At 38.6% G+C, this 27,769-nt stretch overlaps 1 protein-coding gene across 3 annotated transcripts in view; it reads left to right on the plus strand.

Annotated features, from left to right (window-relative positions):
* Positions 1-27,769, plus strand: part of SNCAIP (synuclein alpha interacting protein) — an 85,518-nt gene that overhangs the window by 16,553 nt on the left and 41,196 nt on the right. For all 3 annotated transcript variants that reach the window (XM_054054689.1, XM_054054691.1, XM_054054690.1), the window contains exon 2: positions 19,550-19,652. In XM_054054689.1, coding sequence (XP_053910664.1) covers positions 19,596-19,652 — 57 coding nt within the window. In that variant the 5' untranslated portion in view covers positions 19,550-19,595. The remainder of the gene's footprint in view (positions 1-19,549; positions 19,653-27,769) is intronic.

Genomic DNA, 27,769 nt, shown 5'->3' on the forward strand with positions numbered 1-27,769 from the left:
AAGCCTCCTGAGGATTCACATTTATGAACTTCCTGCATTACCATCTGTATTTAAAGTAGAACAGGTAGGTAACGAGAAATAAAATTTATTCCTGCCATAGAATTTATTGATATAAGAGGTAGCTATAAAAAACCAAAACCAACATTCAACCTGATTTTGTTAGTTCAGCTGCTGTATTTTCACTTGAAAAGTCACAAATTCAATTTACAGTGGGCTTTTCTTAGTAATTGCAGATACTGTATGTGTATTTTCTCCAAGGAGTCATACTTTGCAGTGCAAGTAGATTTTTTTTTCCTAAAATTCTGCAGGAAATTGAGAGAAAAGATTAGTATTGTTTCAGCTTACTTTGTTTAGCAGATTTTTTCTGGTGATAATTTACAGTTCTAAAATGACCAGAGAACAGAATTGTTAAGTCCTGATGTTTCTGCTCAGTCATAATCTTTCAAAGAAAGTTATGTCATACAAAATCTCTTGATCATTATGTGAATGTATTTTTTTAACCTGGGTTTGGTGTTAGCGTTAAATTACCAATACTCAAACCAAATATATTTGAAGACTACTTTGGGAAGCTCTGCTTAAGAAAATATTTTTAAAGCACAGTGGAGGTACAATGAACCAGTTACTAGCTGCACAATTTAAACTTCAACCTTGTACATTCAGTGTTCCAAGATAGATCAATGGCATATTTCCTACTGTTGTGCACGTTCTGTTTTATTGCTGATTGTTCCAGATTGTGCTGCTTGTCTAATTTAATCTTATTTAAGCTCAGTAGGCTATGTGATTATTTTTTTTGTGGTTTGCTTGTTTTTGTTTTGTTTTAGTCCATTCATGTATACTATATACTTTACCTTTTTTCCACCATTTCAGTAAACAAAGCAAAAAGCTCTTTCCTACACCTTCTTAACAGAGCTGCTTTTAACATATTTCTGAGATCTTGCAATTTCAGAAGTTATTTCGATTATAGGGGTAGTGCAGTTTGATTAATCATAAATTTAATCTTACTAGAATCTCCATAAGACAGTATTATAGTATCAATCCATTACTGTAATTTTGGCTCTTGAAACAGGTTGGAATCTTGATTAAGAAAAGCATTGTTTTCTTATATTTTTTCTTTGTATTTTTAAAACATGCTAAAGTTGATTGCTGTGATAGGGAGGAAAGTGCAAACAATGTTGTAACTACAGGTATAGTGTAATATGGCATTCTGTAAGTGTATTTTAGATCTCCAACTGCAACATGAAAAATGCAACTTTCACCAGGAGAAACAGGCACAAAAATTCTTCTCCTGTAAAGGGAGCGGTTTAAATCAAACAGGATGTTGGTTTACAGCACATACAAAATTTTTTACAAATACTCGCAGATTGCAGTTTTTCCAGACATGGGCCTGCAGGATGGCAACGTAACAAATAGCCTGCATTAAGGGAAATTTCTTCCGTAAAGTAAAAAAAATCACCAATGCTGTATTTACATCACCGTAATTCTGCAAAGTGAAAGAAGTCATTCTTTCTTGCTTTCAGAATGGACTTTAATGTATATTAAGAAAGAGATAGTAAACTTTTTTTGGCATCCCTCACTCACATCCTGTGGAGTACTCTAAGGCACCCTATGCTGGCTGAAAGGGGTGATGATTTGGAGCCAGCACAGTTGATGCCAGAACCGTTACATCATTTATTGGTGAAAGTGAGAGGATAATCAAGACTTGCTCTTTTCTAGACTCAAAGGAAGCTTTTCAGATTTCTGAACTGGAAAGTGCACATATGTCATGGCTTCTGGAAGCTAACATACCTTCCCCTGAGATCAGTTTTGGAGACTGGCTGGATTTGACTGGTCTGTTTGTCAAGTGGGTAGATGTAGCTCGGTTACATTAGCAGCAAATCTTGTCTGGTTATTCAGTGTAAATCTGAATTTTAGGTTCTGAATTTTAGGTAGAGCATGATAGTTTGTAGAATTGCTTGTTATGTGCACTCTTGGTTTCTATAGGTATATATGCAAGTATACAACAGTGCATTTTCTGTAACAGTGAGACTACCAGCTAATTCTGAAAGTTCTTACTTAGGTCTGATTTAGATCCACTTTCCTTCGCATGGAAATAACTACTTAAAAGATCCTGCTACCTTTTTAGAAAACTTCTACGAACATTAATTAACTTGCAGAGAAATGGAAAGTTGAGTCATCTTGCAGGGAAGAATGTGACTTCATAAGTGTTTTGGTGATGGGCTCTTTGAAGCTATCAGTTAGAGGAGAGATTATTGTCTTTTTGGTTCTACAGATGTGCCTAATCTCTTGCTGAAACTTTCCCATAAGCCACTGAGTAGTTTCTTTGTGTGACTCTCCAGCAGTTCTTATGGCTCTGCATGCTCATGTAAGTCCACAAAGAATTGTACTGCTACAAAACTCCATTGCTTATCTGCACTTGGGACTGTGTTTATCTTTTGATTGTTGGAACAGCTTAAGTGGGTGAAATTCTTCATAAATTGTCAAAACTTTGAGAACTCAGCTATGAGGTTTAGAGACCAACAGACCCAGGATTTTAGGCACATTCGGAATTCATGTGCCTCTGTTAATCTGCCTTTTCTAAACTCAGTATAATTTTTAAGGCACTAAAGTTGCAAAATTTATTATGTCTGCATAACTGCCTGTTCAGTGCAATGTCTGTAGTCTAGTTCCCATTAGGTTTTCCTATGATATCACAGCTATTCACAAAAAAAGCACTGATGGTGATGACGTAAGGGATGTTCATATTTCACATGAGACTGAATCACCAGTTTGTAGAGGATTCTGACAGCTGCAGACAATGCACTCCTTTCTTTGCCCAGCTAGGGTCCTTCTGGAATTGTAGGACATAATCTCTCATCTCCTAAGTACATTCATGAGAGTTACAACTGACTTTTGAGTAGCAGTAGTGTATTTCTTGGACGATAGATTTGCTAGATAACAAGCAGCCTAAGATCATATTCGTCAGTAGCAGCTAAGTGCTGAACTGACATTGCAGTCAAGAGTTCCTTTTCAGACTATACATCTGTGATAAAGATCAGTGAATCATCTCTATAATTGAAACACCATATGAACATCCTGGACCACATAAGGTTCCCTGCTTCAACAGTATTCCACAGTGCAAATTCTGGAACTGGCAACACTTTCTTCTGTGTGTAAGACACTAATTCTGCGATGGAAATGATATACACCCTGGTGACCGCTGCACAGTACAATTTGGGTCACAACACTGTGTGGTAGGATATATGAACCAGGAAATCCTTATTCCTCCCTGCTCACCAGATGTAACGCCTCTTTACCTTGCAACAAGTGAATGGAAAAGGTTGGAGCTGGTTTAAAAGGAATAATCTCTTAAACTGTTGCAACTGGTGCTGATTGTCCTGAATGGTATAAAAGCTGCCTTCTCTTCCTGAAACTGGGATAGATCCTACCTGGAGTGTCATTGCTTGTTTTAGTGTATGTGTGTATGGGAAAAAGAGGCAGTAAAAAAATATTCCTTTGTTGGAAAAAACGAATAAGAGTCTTACAACACTGCCTAGCCAACTACATGTATTCCCATTAAAGTGACTACACTTGTACCTTGGTCACATGCCAAGGCCGATTATGTGCTTTATAGATGCAGAAAATTGTGTTAATAAAATTACAAATTATAGTGCTACTATCCATAAGGACAAGCCTTGCTATGACAATATTGTTTACTTAAAAACTAGACGTTATAACATTGATGCTAAATTGCTTGTGCAGATTTTAAACCAAATCTAGTCAATCAGTGTTTCTGCTTACTTGTCAGTTGCGGGTAACTAAATATTTGCTTTTGAAGCTAAGCTGCTGTCTGCCAAATGTTCTCAGTATTTTTTCTTTCATAAATAAATGTATTCCCAGTTTCTAATTTTATTCTTTTACACTGTCCTAGAATTAGAAGTAGAAATGTTGGTTGTTATAAATTTTAGTGGAGAAAACAGAGATTTTGGTATTTGGCCATACATTCTTTCAGAAATCCTTGTCAACAGACTATAGTACATGTAACAGCTGTTCCTAGTGGGCCCAGTAGTCATCACTAGGAAAGAGTTCCAAAGTGCGGTACAGGCTATCTCAGTGGATGTGGAGGAGTTGGAGGGTGCTAGAAATAAAGATGGTCAATGGTGGGATCTCAGTCCTTCTCTTTATAGGATAAGCATCTCAGGCACACAGTTTCTGTATCTTAAATTACAGTCCTTTCAGAGGTCATCTTAAGTGATATGGTTGCATAATTTCACTTGTGAAGGCTAGCAGCGAGGAAACCGAATTGAGTGGTAGTTAATAGTTAGCAGAGATCAGAACCATCTGTTTTTTGGCATGCTTTCCTGTCGCCTTGAACAGAAGTGTGGTTGGAGTAGAACAAAAATAAAGCTACTGCTATGTAAAATAACCTTAGTTATAAATCAGTCAATACATAGGCATATCTGTGTTGTCCCATTCTGCTTCATCGCCAGACTCTATGTGATCATCTTTAGCTATTAAACTTCCTAGTTCTCACTCTCTAGCTCACTACATGGTTTGATGGCTTTATAATTGACTTTTAGTTCAGTGAAGTTTGAGTGGAATGTATAAAAAGAAAATAAAATGTGTTTTAAACTGTTCTGATAAGCTCATCTTTGTTAGTATTCTTGTTTTTCTGCTACCTTTGAGGTCTTTGCCCCACTTTTTTATTTGAGACTGGTTTTTGAGACATTCAGCTTCTTCATATGCTTGAACAAGAGGCACTAGACTGTTTCTCTCAGCTGCAGACATTTCCTGTTATCCAGCTCTGATTTTTCCTACTGTTGTCACCCATGTCCATGTATTCTGGTGTTTTTCCAGACAACAAGGCTGCTTTTTGGCTCCTTCATTTCCTTTCCATGTGTCCCTAATTAACAGTGACACCAACAGAAGTAGCTAAGAGTCCTTTAGGCAGAGCGCTTAAAATCTTGGGCTTTAAGACAGTCACATGTAATGAAGTAAGGGAGGCTGAATAATTGTCTGGAGAGTAGAGTCCTGGATGGAAAGTAACAGAAGTGCAAATGAAAAATGTTTCTGTTTGTTTTAATAATTTATAGTGTGGAGTCAAACCCCAGAGAAAGATTTAAACTTCAGCGGTAGGACATCTGTGGTCTGGTTTCCAACTGTAGTAGCAAGTCATTGTGGCCAACTGACATCAAAAAAGTTAAAAATACTACGGCAATATTTCTGCATGTGGTAAAGGAAAGCACACTGGTTTAAAAACTAATCTTACAATCTGTGATACTTTAGTGTGGAGGGCATTGGTTATGAATTTCTGTATGTTCATTAAAGGGCTGGGTTCTTTTTTTCTCTCTCCCACATTTTTTGAGGCTATTTCTGCCAATGTAGCTTAAGTGGGAGTGACATACTGGTAAATCAGAATGGAGGAGTTCTAAATCCACTTTCTACAAATGTGGTAAATGACACAGGGCAGAAGTGTACCCACTCCCTTTCCTTATCTGTGCTATCTTCTAAACATATAATTTAAATTTGCACAAATTATAAAGGCCAGTATTGCTCCAGTGAGTGGAAGACAATGAAGCTTGCCTGTTCATCTGTCTGGTAAACAATTCTGGAAAAAACAGCAAGCTGAGAAAGGACATGATACATGCTTTCAGAGACACCAGTAGTCCTCACAGAGTTCTGACTGACAATGGTTCTGGCTCTGGTAAAAATAGATAATTAGAGTATGTGATACTGGATCACAGGGTTCTTCTGGAAGACTAATCGCTAGTTATGTGGTTTAGAATATGAAAAAAAACTATATTTAGAATAAAAAGTTAAAGATACTTTTTGCATTTTTCTCTGGTTGCATTCAGAATGTTTCCATGTCTAATATGATCTTGTTTTCTTTAAGTGATGCTTTGTTTGATGCAAGAGGGTGAAAACTCAGAAAAGAAGTAACAAAGAAAAAATAGCTGAGGAAATCATGCTGTTCATTTAAGATTGTAAAGAATGATGTATGTTTTTCAAGTGATGAAGTTTTTAAAGATTTTCATCAATGTTAGTGTTCCCCATCCAGAAATCTGTGACTTTTATATGTCCCTAATGGCTTATAGATATTTAGCTGAATGACAATTAGTAAGGGAGCTGTGTTGATCTGTTTGTGTTTTTTTTGACATATCAGTCAATAGTAATAAAAAAACTGTAAGATCAATTTCAAAACCTCTTAGCAACCACATAAAAAATAACAATTGTATTGATTTCTCTGATAATTGTCCTGGAAGAATGGTAGGAGCTTAATGTTATGAATGTAATGAAATGCATTTATCAATAGACTGTGTTGGATATACTGCATTACCAGCCTGCAGTAAGATGCTGTTGGTAAGGCATCTAGATGTAAACTTTCATAGCCTCTTTCACAGACGGATGGAAGCGCACAAATAGTGAAAACAGGAGAAAACAGAGATATTGCAGAATACCTGTAGCAAAAGGCAGACATTTGAAAGGAAATGCAAGACTAATATCCTCTTCATTAATCTAGCAAGTTCCTTAAAAGGACATGAAACAAAATCTGTCATACATATGTTCTAGATTTTATAGAAGAGACTTTGTGAGAAATATTTTCAGAGCCTGCTGGGATATAGTCAGGATTATGGCAATTTCCCATAAGAACATGTGTTTACCAGCTCCAGCTTCCTTTTGAAACACTCTAAAGAATTGCTTTCATGAATAGCTTGTTGGGGTTTGTGTTTTTTTTCTTTTTATTTGAACAGGCAGAACAAACAGGATATCATGGTCACAATGAGCAGCATAATGAAATGATAAATACAACCTAATTGCAGCTTGTTTATATCATGATTATGCAGTTATTTTGATAGGTATTTCTGTTTCTACACACTATAAAAAAAATCTTTAAATGGTATTTTCTCTCTTTTGTTCTTTTCTGAGTTAAATATTCCAATATATACGGAGGACACTAAAATGAAAAAAACATTGAAACCATGCCAACCTGTAAAAAAATGTATATAAAATGCAAAATTAGTCTTCATCTCTGCCTTGGGTTCTCAGTGTTGGATATCCAACATTACATGCATTATGTGCAACGTTATGTTGCATTATGTGCATCCATTGTTTGAAATGTAAACTGCCTTGTATTTAGTTTCACAGAAATTTATAAGCTAGGAAATTAATAGAAAATGAATGTTTAGAGAAATAAGTCATTGTTAACGTAATAGCCACCAGTACTAGTCCATACATTTCTTCAGAGATTTGGTTGAAGGAATCCCATGGGTTATAGCTCTGGAAAGAAGAGGAATCTGAAAGCACTTGTTTATATCTGAGGACCATCTCCAAGCTGAAGAAAAGTCCATGCCAACAAGCAGGAAATCAAACAAAGGTGTCAAGAGTCAGTCCTGCGTGGTGCGTGGATGAGCCAGGAGCTCTGGACTGATCTGAGACATGAAATGTACAAGAGGTGGAAACACAGGCAAACGACCTAATAGTAGTGCAGAGCTGTTGTCTGACCTGGAATTGAGTCTTGAAAAGAATGTGAAGGGTAACAGGAAAGGCTTCTACATGAAAAGTAAAAAGAAACTAGGGAAAACGTGAACCAGTTACCAAATGGCAGGGAAACTGGTGAGAGAGGACACACAAAGACCAAGGTACTCGATGTCTTGTGTCAGTCACTACTGGTATAACAGTCTGCAGGAATCCCAGGCACCTGAAGTCAGTTGGAAGGTCTAGAGCAAGGAAGGAGGAGGAGGACAAGGTTAGGGAGTGGGGGACACATGTAATTCTACGGGGCCTGAAAGGCTGCACTCAGGAATGCCAAGAGTGACTGCTCTTGATAATCTTTGAAAGGTCATGGTGATGGAAGATTGGAAGAGACCAAATGTCACTCCTGTCTTCAAGAAGGGCAAGAAGCAAAACCTGGAGAAAAAAACACCTGATCATCCTCAACTCAATCTCTAATTAAAGTTGATGGAGAGAATCTGCCTGCAATGCACTTCCAAACACATGGAGTGCATGGAAGTAATCTAGAGTAATCGGTATTTCTGAAGGGGAAGCAATGCATAAAAAACCTGAGACTGCTCTAAAATTACATGACTGACTTGGTGGATGATGGGAGAACTGTGAACATTGTTATACTAAGACTTTTAACACTGTCTCCCATAACATCATTATAGACAAACTGACACGGTTGTGTCCATTCAGTGCTGGTGTAGATTGTTAGCATACTAGCAATTATACAGACCTGGACAATGGGACAGAGTGCAGTCTCATTAAGTTTATGGATGATAGAAGACTGGGAGGAGTTGTGCTACCATACAAAGTGGCCTGAACTGGCTGAGGGACTGGGTGGAGGGGAATCACATGAAGTTCAACAAAGGGAAGTGCTAACTCCTTCATCTGCAGAGGAATGTCCCCATGCACCAGTATGCGCTGGGGGCTGGAAATGAGCTCTGCAGAGAAGGATCTGGGGTTCGTTGTGGACACCAAGCTGACTATAACCTGATGAGGCCACACATGGAGTACTGGGTCCAGTTCTGGGCTCTGCAGGGCAAGACAGATGGTCTTAGTGGAGGAAGTCCAGCACAGAGATGCAAAGTTGATTAAGTAACAGGAGCCTCCTTCATATGAACAGAGGCTGAGAGAGCTGAGACTGTTGAGCCTGGAAATAGAAGGGTCAGGAGAATCTTGCCCATGTGTGTGAATACCTGATTGGATAGCATGAAGAAGTAAGAGCAAAGCTCTTTGTCGTGCCCTCTGACACTACAAGAGGTATTAGTTAGGAACTGAAATACATGAAATTCCATTTGAACACAAGAAAACACGATTTTACTGTGAGGCTGGTGAAATACTGGCACAGATTGCCCAGAGACATGGTGGATTCTCCATGGTTGAAGATACTCATAATCCAACTGGACACAGTCCTGGGTTTAACCTGCAGTAGCTGACCTGCATGAGCAGAGAGGTTGGACTAAATGATCTCAGGTTGATCCTTCCAGCCAAAGACATTCTGTGTTTTAACCTCAACAACTCAGTGCTATTTTGGGGCTTAATGTTGATCTGTCTGTGAGTTATTTCTGAAGTTATATAAAGCTAGTAAAAATATCCTTGCTCCTTTTTTTTCACTTTTCCCTTTGAGAATCTAAATTTTCCTTTTCTGAAAATTTATTTTTGTGGATGGGAGTATTTTTAAATTCAATCGCTGTTAAAATTTCTGCTTACAAGTGCACTGTTTGCCTCAAGTGTCTGTATCTTTTCAAAACCATTGAAATATTTCATATGAGAAAATCAGGTATATTTTACATGGAAGATGCTGATCTTTTTTGTGAGTGGAAAAAGTGGTGCTTTCATACCTGAGTGATAAGAACATCACGCTTTTAAGTAGCTGGCTTGTTTTTCTTGACTTTTTCGTATACCTCTAGATGACTGGTTTTTAAATTTAGTAGATATTTTTAAATGGATATTGGTATTTCCCCTGTAACAGATTTGAGAACTCCCACTCTGTACATTAAGCAGAAACCCCTCATCATTTTGAGTCATGCTGTCACAAAAAGTTTAGTGGAAAGACTGAACAAATTACTTTTGAGATGAGCAGTTACTGAAGATAACATGAGGTTAAATACATATTCATAGAACAGTTTAAAGGAAGAAGCAGAAACTATTACCATTTAAAGACCCTTTTTAAACAAGTGAAGGGAGCAGTTGTTGTGCCCAAATGGGGTTGGTGGCTGGCAGGAAGTAGAACTCCATAGCTTAGGTAAGTGGATGAAAGTAGCAGTGGAAATAAGTAGAACTACAGGATGTGAATGGAAGTAGCAGTGAAAATAAGTAGAACTACAGGATATTTTCCACACTTGACTAGTTTAATGTCCTTTAACAAAAAGTGGCCGAGGGGGAGGAAAAGTGCATTGTTTCATTTTATCTTCCCAGAGGTAAAATCTCTTTTATATGGAAAATTTCTAAATAAGGAATAAGCTTATGGAAATGAATGGTTAAAGTTAAATAGTGGTTCCTGTGTGCAAGGAGTGTAACAACGTGTCACAGTGGAGGGAAAAGGATATTGTTGCAGTGCACACAGTAGGAGCTGTACCTCTATGGATGATACCTCGGTTAATGCACTACTTTTCCTACTAGCACAAGTTGGCAAATGAATAAGTGGCAGAGCCAGACCAGGTTCCATTTCTAACACAAATGTTAATACTTTAGAAGTTGGTGTAAATCTCACCACCTGCTTTTCTTACAGTTTGGCTGTGGTTTGCATCCAAGACAGAAAATGTGTGTTCCACTCCAAATGTGCAGAGAGTGTGCAGCGCTGCTGCTGTCCTACGCTGGCCTCTCTTGTCACTAGATCACTACAAACAGTGGCATCATAGAAATAAGTTTTGATAATCAAACAGCATGTGTTCTTGATGTGTTCTAGTGAGGTTTCTGTCCAGTCTTTCCCATACGTACATGTGTCAGTTACAGAGGTGAGTTAGAATCATAGACCCATAGAATGGTATGATAGAATGATTTGAGTTGGAAGGGAACTTAAAGATCATCCAGTTCCAATTCCCCTGCCGTGGGCAAGGACACCATCCACTAGATCAGGTTGCTTATAGCCTCATCCAGCCTGATCTTCAACACCTCCGTGGCTGGTGGACAGCCTGTTCTCTGGACAACCTTCTCCGGTGCCTCACCATCCTCACAGTAAAAAATGTCTTTCTGACATCTAATCTAAATCTCTGCTCCCTCAGCTTAAACCATCCCCTCTCATCCCTACACTTCCTGATGAACAGCTCCTCCTCAGCTTTCCTGTAGCCCGTCTTTAATACTGGGAGGTTGCTAAAAGGTCTTCCCAGAACCTTCTTTTCTCCAGTTGTTTGATCAGGTTTTGATCTGTGTGTCAGTGAAGTTTAAAGCCTATAGAAGAACTAAGAAGCTGGTGTGTAATAACTGAAGCTGTTGCCTTATAAGCTAGAGTTTAATGAAAGAAGCATATTAATTTTGTGTGACTGTGTGGTATTACATATTAAGAGCAAACAGCCTTGTACAATGAAAAAATAAATTAATCAAATACAGATGGGTATCTCTTCTTCAATAGATGAGTTGTCCTCTCATTTGATTTGATCCCATCATTAAAATTAAGTAGACAGTGCATTAGGTTTTGTACAGTGCTTGAATCATGTATGCTGTTCCAGGTTTGAAATAACAGCTATTAATTTCCAACTCCAAAGGTTTTTCCTACAAGACTAATTGAAACAAACAAGTTTATTTTTCTGGGCCTCATTCTAGAATGCTCAAGTGCATGTATTCTGGCTGAATGTTCGGAGTCCAGTTTTCTCTGTGCTTCTCAATTGAAAAACAAAATGGAGTAGAAAAGATGTTTTATTTTTAGAAATATGGAGTAGTTTGCAATGAGCAGATGTCTTTCAAGTCGTATTGCCAAAAAACAATTCTTCAGTTGTTCAGATCACTTAGTAACCTGAATATTGATTTATTTTTGTTAGGTTGCTGTTTTCTTTTGGGAATGAAGAAGCAGAATCAGTCTCTTTTAATATTAAATGTAATGGTTATTAATGACAGTGTTAAATGGATTAGTGCTTAGAAAACAAGAAGGAATTACTTTCTAACAGCCCAGTAGACACTTCTTGCCTTAGGGTGGGTGATGTCTTAGTCACACAGATGTTGTGATGAATTTTCTGTGCAATTAGTAGAAGTAGAAGATAGAATAAGTGAACCATATGATATTACCTACCTCCACATGACTTCTCTGAAGTTACAGAATCATAGAATAGTTTAGAGTGGAAGGGACTTTTAAAGGTCATCTAGCCCAACTACCACTACAATGAGCAGGTATATCTAAAACTAGATCAGATATATCTAGGCATCACCCAGTCTGTCTTTGAATGTTTCAGGGATGGGACATTCACTGCTTCCCTGGGCAACCTGTTCCAGTGTTTCATCAACCTCACTGTAAAAACTTTCTTCCTTATACCTAGTCTGAATCTCCCCTCTTTTAGTTTAAAACCATTACCCCTTGTCCTATCACAGCAGTCCCTGCTTTGAAATCTGTCTCCATCTTTCTTATAAACCCCCTTTAGGTGTTGAAAGGCCACAATAAGGTCTCCCTGGAGCCTTCTCTTCTCCATGCTGAACAACCGCAACTCTCTCAGCATTTTCTCATAGAAGAGTTGCTCCATCCCTCATCCAGTCATCAATGATAGGCATCCACTACTTCTCTGAGCAACCTGTTCCAGTAAAAAACTTCTCCCTTTACTCAATCTAAATTGACCCTCTTTCAGTTGCTCCTTGTCCTGTAACAAGAGGCCCTAGTGAACAGTCTTTCTCTGTTTTTTTTCGTAAGGCAATAAGAAGGTTTCCCTGCAGCTTTCTCTTATCCAGAGTGAACAACCCTAACTCTTTCAGCCTTTCTTTGTTAGCAAAGGTGTTCCAGTCCTCTGACCTTTTTTGTGGTTCTTCCCTGACCCAACTCAACAGGTCCATGTCTTTGTTATACTGGATGCAGTGCTCTAGGTTGGGTAGAGGAGCAGAATCACCTCCTTTGACCTGCTGGGCATGCTTCTTTTGATGCAGCCTAGGGCTGGGGTTGGCCTTCTGGGCTGAGACCACCTTGTTGGCGCGTCTCCTTTAAGACTGCAAGCAATATGGATGAATATGTGATTTTGAGGTGTAGGTAAGTAATTCGGAGAAGGTTTGATTATATTTGGCCGGAAACAAATATTTTTAGTCTTCTCTAAAACTAGAGCTGAACGTGCATTGTCTTCATTAGGAACAAATAGAACTGGGCTTAGTATCTGTGCCTTGCCAGGGCTGCGGGTGGATTGTTTCTGCGTGTCTGGAATGCAGAGTTTTTCTGAAGATAAATTTTAAAAATAACATCTTTTAGTCTTAGAAAATTGTTGTGCTTTGCTGCATTCCTTCTTCCTGTCCTATCTGTGTAGCCTTGTGTACTGATGGTACTTCTGTGGTGATTAAAAGCAGTGCTTCTATTTTGACTTACATAAGATTCTTACTGTTACGAATTGCTGCTGTGAACTTTTAAACTCAGGAAAACTTCTGAATAAATGTGATAAGGGGTAAGGTAATCCTGGTTTCAGAATTCACTCCTTCACTGAAATAAATCACATCATTTTTCAACCTCAGTTAACTTTTCTTCTTTTTTTCTACAATAAATTGTTATTTAAAATTCATTTTTACTCTTTAAAATCTCCCCTTGCTCCTATTTTTATATCTTAAATTTAACTGGACAGATAATTTCCTTTGCATGATATATTTTTCTTGGCTCGCATAGAAGGAAGAAAAGCAAATAAAGTGGTACAAGGAAGGTGCTTAGTCAGTAATAGACAATCCAGACACTGACCATGACAAGTAATGGAAAAAAATGTTGTTTCATGTAATTAGAAAAAGCTTCAGGACCCCCAGAAGGTAAAAAAATTGGTCGCACAGTGCATTTCAGACTGCATTATAATATCACAAACCCTTATATGACTTAAAAGTGTCAACGTAGTCCAGCCACATGTCATTTTATTTGAATACACGAAGCTAAAGTGTGCTTGAAAAGCAAATTTATCTCCATTGGAGCTACATTCTGAAAGACATGTGCTTGAATATTTATTTATTATATCCAAGTAGTTTCCCCGGTAGAGATAATGCAGAGAATGTAAATATGAATGGGAAGTTGGGCTCTTTTAAGAGTGCATGTATGTATACTATTAAATTTAAAGTATTGCTCATAACTAGATGATCATTGTAGGTGCCTTCCAACTGAATATTCCATTCTGTTCTGTTCCATTCCATTCTGTTATAAAAAGATGAAACTGCAAGCTTTCTATGTCTTTGATGCTTTCTCCTTGCATTCTGCTTTTGAGACCTGCCGAGGTACCATCTGTATTCTGTGAATGAAGTTTTTCAGTTGTCCTGGGGATCTCCTAAAAACCGTCAAATATGACCTCTGCCAGAGTGCATTACAGTGTGTTTGCATCACGTTTATTTTTTGGTTGGATTACTCTCGTACCAAGGAGCTCTGTTACTAGACGAAGGCACGAACTATGTGAAAACCTGGACAAACACGAGTGTAGAGTGACTACGTAATACCTGTCTCAAAGAATGTGTGTTTTTTAATGTGAGACAGTGCACAGCTAGGCACCGAGGAGCATAAGAAGCAGTAAGAGGTATGATAGGTGGAGAGGCGGTGGTGTTAGCCTAGACTAGCTTTGCTAGGACACAGTGGCTGTACTTTCTTGTGTTCTTTCAATAGTTAGCTCTCATATCACTGAATTATGGCAGTGTGTTTGAACATACTATGGTGCTTTCCCGGTACTGTGTAGTAAATAATGTTATAAGGCCAAATTAATTATTGGTAGAACTTCACTGTTGTAGTGAAATATGAGGATGGAGGAACTGAATTGAGAGTTCTAGATGTTTCCTACTGATGACAGATAGTGTGCCTTCCTGAACTGTAGATTTTAATTGAGTGCTGGGCTTTTCAATTGATGCCAAGTAGGTTTAACATAATATAACATTACATTGTTCTATTTGTTTGAAAGGGAAGAAACTTGTTTTTACACTCGTGGTATTTCATAATGTTAGGGAATAAAATTCAGATGCTTACCAGATTTCAAACATTACTTGAAACGCATAATGTGTGCTTAAAGTCATTCTGCTAAAGCTCATGAATCTTGAGTTACTTTAGCCTCTAATATTTAGCAAAGGGCAATATGTTTATTTTGTTATCTTAGACCTATAATTATAAAATGTAACCTTATCCCCTAATTAAAAAGTAACTGTCACGGCATTTTGGCATTTAAGGCCTAAATCTTCAATATTAACTGTGCTTAAGGAAATAGGCTTTTGCCAACCACTATAGAACTATTTGCATCTGATTTGCTTTGTATTTGATTGAAAGTTTAAGAAAATCCCCAAATATTTTGGTCTAGTAGTTCTGAGATGTGGAAAACAAAATCCCATTGTGGCATTTAGCAGGATTTCTTTGAGTTACAACTGAAGCAAACATTTAATTGATATCAGATCTTTTATTGTTATTTGTTCTTGTTATTTATGTACCCTTAAATAATTCAAATTATGCATTCTCATTTAGTTGTTTTGTTTTGGCTCAATAAGGAATGCTTCCCTTGTGCTCCTTCTTGGATTTAGTCTTTCACATGCAGCACTGAGATGGTTTTGGCTGAGGTATTGGATCAGATTCCTTTGGAAGCTGCTGAATTCTCTATGATGTTGTTGCAAAGGTATCACTACAAATTAGGGGTTTTTTTTATGCCACAGTTTTGTATTAAGCAAACAGAATAAGAAACTGAAACTGATACTTTCTGCCTGTCACACCAATTTCTTCATTCACCCAGTTAATTGATGGACATAAAATGCTCTCTTGTATGGCCTTGGTATTGCCTAATGTTCATTAGCATAGATAAGGCAGTGGCCATCACAGTACAAAGTCAGCAGCAAGACTGGATTTTAAAGCATTCCTGCGGTTCCCACATTGAGTCTTCTTCATCCTCAAAAGGCACAACAGCCCTTGGGGATTGTTGTTGATGTGACTGGTTTTTTTTGAGACTGTGTGGTGAGACAAATCCAAGGCTTAATCTACCTTAGCTGTGAATAATGTAAGATTTTCACCTGCAGGTAATGCATGTCATCAGTCTAGAGTAGAGTTCTAGATGGATTTGTTCCCTGTATCTAATACTTCATTGCTTTTTGTTTTTAAAATTTTAATGGGAATTTCTTTCTTTGCCCCTTTTCTTTCCCTCATTCAAGTAATTGCATTGAATGCTTCTCAGTAGCAAGATTTGAGTTCAGATAACTAGTTTTACTGAGAAGGACGACAACAGAGGAAGTCTGTTTTGGAAAAACAATAAAGATTGTTGCTGTTTTTTGAAAAGGAGAAGATTTTTTTTCCCCTTTATTTTGCAACGTAAATCACAGCTTAGTATCTGCTGCAAAGCAACATATGCAGTATGTTATTATACCGATTCTACTATTACCACATTTCTGTGTGGTAATTTTTAGCTGGATCATTTCTCGTGGTAGAACGGTTTCATGAAATTGTAAAGCCCACTTTTTCTTGAGTACATGTGTGTGATGTGGTTTTCTTCTTTTAGCTGTGAATTCTGAGAACAGACAGGACCTCTTTTACCTGTATAATTGTGTATATGTGTGTACGTGTCTTTCTGCAAGCCAAATTGCTAGAAAGACCCTTTTGGGGGTTAAAACTTTGTGGAATATCTAATGTCTAGCTTCCAAAATACATTTAGGGAAATTGATCAGTTAAACAGCCAGTCTTTCTGTTGGCAGGCTGGAGACAGTCATCTGTATTGCTTTGGTGTTGATACTGGAAATACATTTTTCATCTCATGTCATCCATTGCAACGTATTTGGTTGCAATTATTTTTCCCTTGATTTCGACCAGTTGTGCTTATGATCTGCTTGTAAATGCTATTCAGATTGTTTATACTTCTGGCGATATGTTGGATTCAGCAGTTGCAAAGGTCTCAAAATAGTCACATCTGTGAGCACTAACCTTAGCGTATGGTTTGCATTATACATGGTGTAATTCTAGTACGTTAAATTGTATCAAAAAAGCGCATCTCTTGAATAAGACTCCAAGTATAGTCATGGGAAATCTTATGTGGTCATAGTATTTGTCCTGAGTTGCTGTCCAGTTTTACCTCACCAAGGAAAAAATTAACATCTTCTAGCAAACATAATGCATGAGTCTTTTACTTTTTCTTTACATATAGCTGAACTATGTTCAGAAAGATAAGTTTTCCATAGAAAAAATGAGTTTGTTTTGGTTACCAACTTCCTCTTCAGCTTTTCTGTGTTTCCTAGTCGTTATATTTTGTGAAGATAGAAAATAACACATTGAGGAGGTAATGTTGCAAGACTATGGACTGTTGTGATAGGTTTTGTACAGAAACAGTGTGGCCAGCAGGTCCAGGGAGGTGATTCTGCCCCTGAACTTGGCACTGGAGAGACCCCACCTCAAATACTGTGTTCAGTTCTGGTCCCCTTGCTACAAGGATGTTGAGACTCTGGACCATGTCCAGAGAAGAGCAACGAAGCTGGGGAAGGGGCTGGTGGACAAGTCTTACAAGGAGCGGCTGAGGGAACTTGCATTGTTTAGCTTGGAGAAGAGGAGGCTGAGGGAAGACCTTACCACGCTCTACAAGAGAGTACAGACCTTACACTCTCTACAGTTGCCTGAAAGGAGAGGAGGGTGCTGGCCTGTTCTGCCAAGTGACAGGGGACAGGACAAGGGGGAATGGCCTCAAGCTGCATCCTTTGGGTGCATCCATAGGCTCTGGTGTGGAGTCCCCCATAGTTTGCAGGCAGATACTGGCTCCACCATTAGCTTCCGTAGGCTGCAGGAAAGTCTCTATTCCAGTGCCTGATTCATCTCCACCTCCTACTTCTTCTTCACTGACCTGGGTGTCTGCAAGGTTTTTTCTTTCTCATATTCTCTCACATAGTCTCGCTCCACTTTTACAGCTGCTGCTGTGCAGCTGTTTTTTCCCTTAAATATGTTATCAGAGAGGTGCTACCACCACCACTGATTGACTCAGCCTTGGCCAGTAGTGGGTCTGTCTTGGTATTGGCTCAATAGGACATGGGAACAGCTTCTGGCAGCTTCTCACAGAAGCCACCCCTGTAACCTCTCCACTACCCAAACCTTGCCACCCAAAACCTTGCCACATGAACACAGTACAGTGACAATGCGCTTTGCCACAAGTAAGCTGTGATATCACACAAATGCAAAACATTAAAGACCATAAAGTGATATACTGAAATTCTGTGTTTCTGTTAAGAAAGCCAAATATCTAATATGGCAAAGAATCTGGAGACTTGAATATGTCACACCTTTTCAGAACACACAATTCCTTTCATTGCGAGTATTTTGTCTGATTTCTTTGGCTCCCTCTAAGAATAAACAGCATTTGAGAATTGTACAAAATGAAAACCTTCCGATTATTTTCCTATTAAAGGCACTTCAGTTTTCTCGTATCAAGTTGGATAGAGGGCTTTATAAGGGTTTTACGTTTTTGTAGCCATCTTCTTTCCCACTGCTTCTCTCAAGTCTAACAGCCACAGTGGGAGCCAATAAATAGGTAGCTGAGGTTGTTCTTACAGGCTGCCTTCCTCCTAAGTTTCTCCACCTCAGGAGTGCCTTATTTCTCTTATTGCAAGGAGCAGAAACATGCTTTTTTGTTATTTTTGCCTTTTTATTTTAATTAATGAGAAAATTATGCTGAATAGTCTTCTACCTTCAGTAACTTGGTGGAAAATAAAAATTTGCTTTTTCATCTCTTTCAATGTAAAACTGTAGATTTACCTCTTCTAATAAATTTTCAAGAACAAGCAACTTAAGATTGGCTTTGTGGCTGGTTTGTGTGTTATGAAGGAGATTAATGACTGAGATTTTGTTTTCCAGTAAGTATAACACCTGCAGAAAACATTTTCTTCAACCCCCTTATCCTAGGACATTTGTAACTGCCCGTGAATGTTTCACATAGTGATTTTATTTAGACCTACATAGCTGACGTGGTTATTCATAAACATTTCTTGGCAGTTGGGCTTGTATTATTTTTTACCTTCAGGCATTTCCTTTTGTTATGTACAAGTACTGGAAGGTTCTAATTTGCTTCCATAGTAAGGCTTGCATGGCCTATACATGGTGCCTCACAGTATTTAATAATACATTACACTTTTCTTTTCAGCCTCCTTTAGCATATCTTCCTTTTCCACTCTTAATTCTGTTGTACTTGTCTGTGGGATAATGCACACCTTTATTCTACTTAAGATTAAGAAAGTAATGAGCATTTTATTGGCTTCAATCTCATTGTTTAAGCTTCAATTTATTCAGAATTACATATTGACATTTGCAGCCAAATTTCTCGCTTTGCAGGAGTTTTCTCTTCTTTTTCCCTTGCTGTGAGGAAAAGGTTAAGGCCCCTGATAATCACTGAACATTGATATGATTCCAGTTTTGCCTTGGTCTCTCTTGTGGGAGATGTGCATTTGGAGTCTGAGGAGAAATAATTCCTCCATCCGTAAAGCACTGACTGCACTGTGTGCTAGTCTGCTTGTACGTGGAGATACAAGGTGTGGTAGGATTTTGTTCCCCATGGGCAGCATGATTCTCAGTTCTTTCCTGCCTTCTTGAGCAGAGGAAAACTATAGTAAGAGAAGTTACTGTGTTCAAGCCAGTAAGGTAATAGCATCCTTAAGAGAAGGTACGTTATTGATACTGCTATAGTTACAGAGTCAGGAGGATGTACAGCAGCTTAGGTCTTTACACATATTAAACTTATACAAGGATTAAGTGATGCTGAATCAAGTGTTTTTGACTTCCAGTTCAAGTACCACTTAGCTGTTCTCCTTAAAAGCTGCAATGGCTTCTTCATGATATGCACAGTAAAGACAGCAAATCACATTTGGCTTTTAGAATTTAGTTATAAAAGACTTTACTGTATAAGTTAAATGTTTTCAGTAATTCAGCAATTATATTAAACCATTTCTGTGTAGTTTTGACTCTTTAGTAGACAATCCATTTCTTTTTTTTAATTAGGTCTTCACTATTGTGCTGACTAACCCAAAATGTCCATTGAAGAATAATGGAAGCCCCTGAATACCTTGATTTGGATGAAATAGATTTTAGTGATGATATATCGGTAAGTACAAGTCTTATTTTTTTTTTTTCTAGTTGAGACTATCAGATATCTCATCCTGATAAAACAAAACAACACTTGTTAGAAGTCACACTCCATTTTACCTCATACATAGGAATGCTTAAATGAGTTGAGTCTAGAATTAAAAAAAGATGCTTTCTAAGGGAAATGTAATAAGCTTGGAAGGAAACCTTGATTCGTCTCTTTCCAGTAGTAGAAATTACTTGCAGATTAAATTAATAAATTAGTTTTATTTCTGGGTTGCTATCTACTCTGTTGTCTTGAATGAGTTACATGCGCTCTAGTGCTAGCCTTAGACACCAAAGTGGTTTTACCTTTTTTTAAATGAATGTCTTTCAGATGTAAAAAAACCCTCTGCCTCTCTCCCCTCTGAATTGCTCCTTTTTCATGTAAGTTGTGACTCTGCCCTTTCTACAAGTAGCCATTGCCAAATACAAAATTTTATCAATAGATGTGATGTAGCTACCTGTGACCTGGCAGAGCACAGAAAGAGGACAGCGCTGATCCTTAGCGTCACAAGAGGAACGACTGCAGCTATAGTTGCAAGCAGTGGTACTGTTCACCTACATTGTTAGTGGTTCTTACAGAAACTGGTATGGTACATACTATTACTCATAGTAATACTCCTGCTGTGTGTTTCTGCTTTTTGTGTAATGGAGTTGCTAATATGTTGGATGTCTGATTAACAGTAGACTTAAACACATAAATTAAATGTACTGTAAGTAAATATATCAATTAATTTTACATAAAAGAAAGTGTGCCACCATCTCCTTCCACATTTTTTATCATTTTATAGTGGGAGTTTCTGGGTGGTTTTTTGTTTTGGTGGTTTTTTTAGGGTTATTTTTGGTTTTTTTTTTACAAAAGACCTGGTTTTCCCTTTAGCATTTGAGACTCTTGATTAATTTTAAAATGTTCCAGATGCTTTATTCACAGACAGATTCCATTTGGAGAGGATTTTTTTTTTTTTTTACCTATTGTAACATTGAATTTTTATTGAAGTGGAATGTGGCAAATGCCCAAAATGTTGCAAGACAATGAGCCAATGTGGAGCAAATACCTTATTATGGGCAACTTTCCTTTTATTACTGTTATATGATAGATCATGTCCTGGTATCTGTTCCCATATTCAGTTTTGTAAAACTGTAAAACATAATAGATGTAACCTCTCCATGTCTCTCCCATTGTGGCTGTTGCTGCATACTGCTGGGTTGGGTTACTTGCTTTTCTGCTGAACAGCTCAGGCTGCCTATTTTAATGGGCTGTTCTTTCATTGGATATTGAACCTTGAATAAAAAAACAGCACAAATTATAGATGTAGCAGTTTTACTCCCTGATTTAGCAGGTACGATAACAAAGGTTTTGTTGCCAGAATCCAGATTAACATGAGAATTCATGGTTACTCTAGTGCTCTACTCGTATCTCGCTGCACACAATTTAAAGATACCTGACCTTCACATTGTATCATTAGCCTGCCATGGAAAGACCAGCTGCACAGCATCAGTTTTAGCAATTTATATTGTTCCTGCTAGCCCTCTGGTTCTAATCCAGTGCAGAAAAGTACTGATGAAAAATAAAGGCTGCTAGACGGCTGTTAAAATGATGCACTTATAAATATATATGTGTTAGAAAGCCACCATGTATGGACCAGGCCCTTGTAGACCATTTCAGCCAATATGACCAAAGCGTAATGGACACAGAAAATAGGCAGGAATTTGTTTTAAAAGGCAAGTAGATATGTAAGTAGGTTTGGTGGGGTTTTGTTGTTGTTGTTTACATTGTATTTGTAGATAAAATTAAACTGTACATTTCTGTAAAATCAGACTCATAGAACGCGTTTGGTTGGAAGGAACTTTCACAGGTCATCTAGTTCCAACCATCCTGCAAAGGGCTGGGACATCTTTCACTAGATCAGTTTGCTCAAAACCCCATTGTGGTGGATTGGCCTTGGCTGGCCACCAGGTGCCCACCTAGCTGCTCCTTCACTCCCGCTGCGTCAACAAGATGGGGAGAAAAATATAACAAAAAACTTGAGGGTGAAGATAAGGATAGAGAGATAACTCACCAATTACCATGACAGGAGAAACAGACTAGACTTGAGGATATTAATTTCGTTTATAGCCAGTCAAACATTGTGGGATAGTGAGATATAAAAACAAATGTAAAGAACATCTTCCCCCCACCTCTGTCTTCTTCCCAGGCTCAGCTTCACTTCCCACTTCTCCAACCCCTAGCCCTGTTGAGCACAGAGGGATGGCAGGAGTGAAGGTTGTGTTCAGTTCATAACACTTTGTTTCTGCTGCTTCTTCCTCCTGACATTCTTGTCCTGCTCCAGTGTGGGGCCCCTCCCACAGGGTACAGTTCCTCCTGAACTGCCCCAGAGTGGATCCTTCCCATCGGCTGCAGTTCAAGAACTGCTCCAGCAGGGGTTCTTTCCACAGGGTGTAGTCGGAGTGGACTGTGCCAGTGTGAGTCCGTCATGGGGTCACAACGCTTGCCAGAAAACATGCCCTTGAGTGGGCTCCTCTCCATGGGTCTGCTCCAGCCTGGGCTTTCCATGGGCTGCAGATTCCTTCAGGGCACTGTACGTGCTCTGATGTGATGTTCACCATTGGTGGCAGGGTGGATATCTGCCCCACCATTGTCTTCCCCTTGGGCTACAGGGAGATCTCTTATTCCAGTGCTTGAAGCACCTCCACCCCTTCCTTCTTCGTTAACCTTTGTGTCTGCAAAGTTGTTTCTTTCACATATGCTCACTCCTCTCTCACAGCTGCTGTTGTGCAGTGATTTTTATGCTTTCTTAAATATGTTGCCTCAGACATGCTACCAACATCACTGATGGGCTCAGCTTTGGGCAGGTGTGCATTCATCTTGGAGCCAGCTAGAACCAGCTCTGTCCCACACAGGGGCAGACCCTGGTGTCTTCTCACAAAAACCACCTTTGCAGCACCCCCCCCACCCCCACACTATTTTCCTATATAAACCATATGCAGTAATGAATGATGGGCATCCATCACTGCTCTAGGCAACCTGTCTCACCACCTTCAGTGTAAAAAAAGTCTTCCTTATATTCAGTCTAAATTGACCCTCTTTCAGTTGCCCCATGTTCTGTCACTACAAATCCAGGTAAACGGTGTATTTTTCTTATAAGCCCCCTTTATATATTGAGCAGCAGTGAGGTCTCCCTGCAGCTTTCTCTTCTCTTCTCCAAGGCTGAATGACCCCCAGCTCTCTCAGCCTTTCTTCATAGTAGAGGTATTCCAGTCCTCTGTCTGTTTTTGTGGTCCTTTTCTGGACCCATTCAGCGGGTCCCTATCTTTGTTGTACTGGGGCCCCACAGCTGAATGCAGTTCTCCAGGTGGCATCTTGTGAGAGCAGAATCAAGGGGCAGAATCACCTTCTTCACCCTGCTGGCCACGCTTCCTTTGATGCCGCCCAGGATATAGTTTGCTTTCTGGGCTGCAAGTGCATGTTGCCAGCTTATGTCCAATTTTTCATCTACCAGAATCTCCAAGTCTTTCTGTGCAGTGCTGCTCTCAGTCTCCCCCAGCAGTTGCCCTGACCCAACTGCAGGACTGTGTGCTAGGCCTTGTTGAACTTCGTGAGGCTGGCATAAGCCTGCTCCTCAAATTTGTCAAGGTCCCTCTGGATGATGATCTTTCCCTCACGCGCATCAACTGCACCGTTCAGTTTAGTGTCGTGTGGAAGCTTTCTGAGGGTGCAGTTAGTCCCAATATTGATATTATTGATGAAGGTACTAAATAATATTGTTTCCAGTATGCACTCTTGAGGGTTTCTGCTTGGAAACTGAGCCATTGACTGTAACTCACTGGACATGGCCAGTTCATTATCCATCTGACCATCCATCCATCAAACCTATATTTCTCCAAATTAAAGGCAAAAATGTTGTATGGGATTATGCCAGAGGCCATGCAGAAGTTGAGGTAGATGATCTCCATTCACTGTTATCACTCCGTCATAGAAGGCCACTAGATTAGTCAGGTATGATTTTCCCTTTGTGAAGCCATGTTAGCTGTCTGTAATAACACCTCTGTCATCCATATGCTTCAATGTAACTTCCAGGAAGACGTGTTCCATGGTCTTACTGGGCACTGAGCTGAGGCTGACTGGTTGGTAGTTCCCAGAAGCCTCCTATTTATTCTTGTTAAAAATGGATGTGATATTCGCTTTTCTCCAGTCCACTGGAGACTTGACCTTACTGCCATGACTTTTTTAATATGACTGAAAAGGCCTTAGCAACCACATCTTCCAATTCCCTCAGGGTCCTGGAATGCAAATACAATGCTTAATTTGCTAGCTAGGATGGTACTATTCCAAATCCATCTGGTATAGTGTATTTGAGTGTAGTTTAGGAAGCAGAATAGGTTTCTAGGACTCTTATTTACATTAAATAAAAATAATATTGTGACTGCAATGACATTAAGCAACCAAGCTGAATATTTTCATATACTTCTTCATGAACAATTAATCACTAATCCTAAGAAAGGAATAAAAAAACTCCATGACCTTTAAGTTGCATTAAATGATTGATAGACTATTAAATGTATATTACAAGCTTTCTCCTTTTTCCTGTTACTACTTGATTTTACCTATAAGTTTATTCCTGCTTTTAGGTCATATACTATTGTTACAGTAACCCAAAGATTTCTTATCCTTTAATTAAAACGCGGTATTTCTACTGCACTGTCAAACAGTGCAAATTGAAATTATTTTATTTCTTTTTTTACAAAAACAATACTAAATGACCTAGTCATAAGCAGAACTGCTGGTGCTACATATTTGTAAAATGTTTGAGCTTGAGTGTACCGATTATTGCTCTGATCATTCAAATAGCTCTATATGAATAAAAACCTGCTTCAGTGTTGCTCATGAAGGACCTAATTGGAAAGTGGATTCAAACATAATTAAGCAGCTGCTGAATTGTCAGGTATTTTAAAAGAGGTTGGAAACCTTCTTCTTGTCCATCCTCGCTTGGCAGGGCAGATGTAATGGTCAGGAGTGTGGCTGATTTCCTGGCCTTCTATTTGCTGGGCATGGGGCACCTCCTGAGCCTGAGGTCACCCTTCCTTGGCCGTGGAGAGAGTTGGGTTACCCCTCAGGCTCAGAGAGGTGTACAGACAACATACAGCCAGACTTTGCTGGCACAGCAACTGAGGCTTCAGGGCTCAGCATGAAGGGTTCTACTTAGCTCTGCAGGCACAGTCACTAGCTGCAGTGGATTGATTTATTTCTCCACCAGCTGATGAACTCATTGGTCCTTCTCTTTTGTTTTCCTTCTCTCCTTCTAGAGAGTGAAACAAAATGCGGATAGTCACTGAAATGTTCGTAGAAAGTGTTAGATTAAGATAAACATTTTATACCTTTAACGGTGTTAATGTCTGTATAGGTCTCCTTTAAAGTTAAAAGGAAGAATAACATATGGAGTGTTTACTGAAGATGCTATAAATAAAACGTAGCACAAATAACCTAACCAGTACTCCAAAGATGCTGACCACAACCATTAAGTAAGGCATTTATTTGGGGGAGGTGTTATTTCTCACAGGCACTGGGCCAGCCTAATCTCTTCTCTCTGCTTTTTTTGTTCTGGAACTGCTCACACTGACACTACAATAGCGAAAAATCTTTCTGCAGCCTCAGGCCAACTGTTGTTGCTTTAGTTGTTCTTGATGTGGCTTGCTACTCCCAAATCAATGTATAGGAAAAAGGGTGATGTTGCACGGTTATAATTTATTAAGCAAGTGTAATATGAAGGTATTCATTTAATGAGATTTGAATGTTAATAAAACAGTGTATTTTCCACTATAGCAAATAAACTGAAATGAGACTATGAAATGACTTGCAGTAATAACACCAGGAAACAAATGACCTATAATGAAGGAAGGTGTCCGTTTTCTCTATCTAGTTGAGAACAAGGAGCTGTGCATTTAGGCACAGAACACAGTCGCTGATGTCTTGATCCGATGCAGATGAATTTATTGAGTTTTCATGCTGACTGCAGTTGGAGCAGGACATGGTCCTTAGTGTTTAGAGAGTGTTTATGTTTTTCTTGTGTGTTGGGTTTAAAATTCATTATATTAAAATTTGAGAACTATGTTAAATTTTAAAGGTTAATATTTGCATTAATTCAAATTTGGTAATGCAGTTTTACATAATGAACAAATATTTTGTATTGTGAGGGAGGTTCCATATTCCGCTGAAGTAATCATGTCCATTGAAAGAAAGTGGAAATATCTTGCATTTCCACAGGATACTTTACTGCTTCTTGTCGCTTGTTTGCTGTTGATACTGTTCTTCCATCTTACAAAGTTCTTAAAGGGTTACTGAAATTCAGTGTTTCTGTTTGGACATAGGCATGCCTTAAATGTAGAAAAACAGCAATCAAAAAAACGCCATTACATGCATTATCTTGGGAAGAAGCCTTTTGTTTTGTTTCCAAATTTTACTGTCAGCCACAACACGCTGATTAGATAGCAAAGATTACAGTAAGCTTTCACTAATGAACTGATCTGATGTGCTTAGCTCTCATGTTGTCACCCTTTAGGCATGGCCCTCAGCCCTGGCTGAGTTGGTTGCTTTGACCATGAAATAGCAAAATGGTGTTTAATTTTGTATGTAAAACAATTTAAAAATATTGAATGAAAAGTGGGAAATAATTAAGGTCAAATGCCACTGAACAAGTGTTAAGTTCAAAATTCTGTTCTAGGGAAGGCTTGCAATCTTAACCTCTTTTCCGGTCCCTCTGTGGTACCACTAATAACCCTGAAATTTTTGGTTGAAGGAAAGCTAATAGATATTACTGATGATCAAAGGTAGACCTCAAAGTGTGAGTAAAAGTAGTTCTAGAGGGAAGAGCTGGCAATGGATTGTGCTGATGGCTGGGAAATGTCCCCTTTAAAAAGTAATTTTAGTTGCTTCCTCTATGAAAAACAGTTCTCCACGTGTTAACTGGAGACTATAGGTAGCAGGAGTGTAAATGCACAGGAGTCTTTTTGAGGACAGTGGTGAGTGGGAGGGCATCTGTTAATGAGATCAAATCAATATGATTAAAATCAATAATCAAATTTATAACATTTACTAGATTTTTGGTGGTGGGAGGTGGTAACTGAATACATTTTAGTGCAGTGTTGAAACAGAAAGAAAATCTGTTCTTCCAGGAAAGAACGTGAAAAAAAGACAAAAAGAGAGATAGTTTTCTGTTTTTGAGGTTGCCTGACAAAAGACATAGCAATGGAATACAAAAGGCCTCATTCTAATTGAATTACAAACTGTGTAATAGTTTAAACTGCACCAGCTGGTCTTACGAAGCTACCACATTCCTTGGAGACATGTTCCCTGGATTCTTTTAAGAGTCTTACTAGACCAGTTCAACATTGCCTTCTGAGTCTTTGTGCAGAAATAGCAAGATGTATAACTTAACAGCTCAATCTTTATTAACAATAACTGAAGTGAAGCACAGCACGTTGTTTGTGCATGTGTGTGTTTAACTTGTATTAGTTTATATTTATTAGCATCTTTCTTCCTGTCTCTGTTCATCTGCTCTTTGTTGCTTTAGGCTGTCACATCCTAGAGTAGTCAAAGCCTCAAAGACAACCCCTTGCTTAATGGGGATTGGATTGGAATTACTGGGTAGTTCTTTGGAATGCTGCTGCATGTTTTAATTAATAAGTTCAGTGTTGATCCTGGGAGTACTTACGAGAGATTCTTGTTGTAGTTGAGGTTTCTGAATACATCCCCAAATCAGGTCAGCAAGGGAAAAGCAAGGCATGGGAGGTTTTTGAGACTTAGTAAAGTAACTACAATCAGTTGAGCAACAGTCATAAATTTGCACCAGAGAAGTTACTTCTGCAGTGGTCACATGGAGTTGACTTTAGATTGTTTTGAAATAGATTGCCAGCTGTGAATCAGAAGCACATCAAACTTGGAACAGCAGAGTGTCAGAAAAAAAAAAGATAATGTATGACCATTTTTATGTGTGTGTGGAAGGCTCAAGTGGTTTTATATGTAGTTGTTTTGCTTCATTGGTCAAGAGCACACTAGCTAAAAATATCTGTTTCTTTGAAAACATATGGTGTTTATAT

Source organism: Cuculus canorus, chromosome Z (assembly GCF_017976375.1).
Source record: "Cuculus canorus isolate bCucCan1 chromosome Z, bCucCan1.pri, whole genome shotgun sequence".
Lineage (NCBI taxonomy): Eukaryota > Metazoa > Chordata > Aves > Cuculiformes > Cuculidae > Cuculus > Cuculus canorus.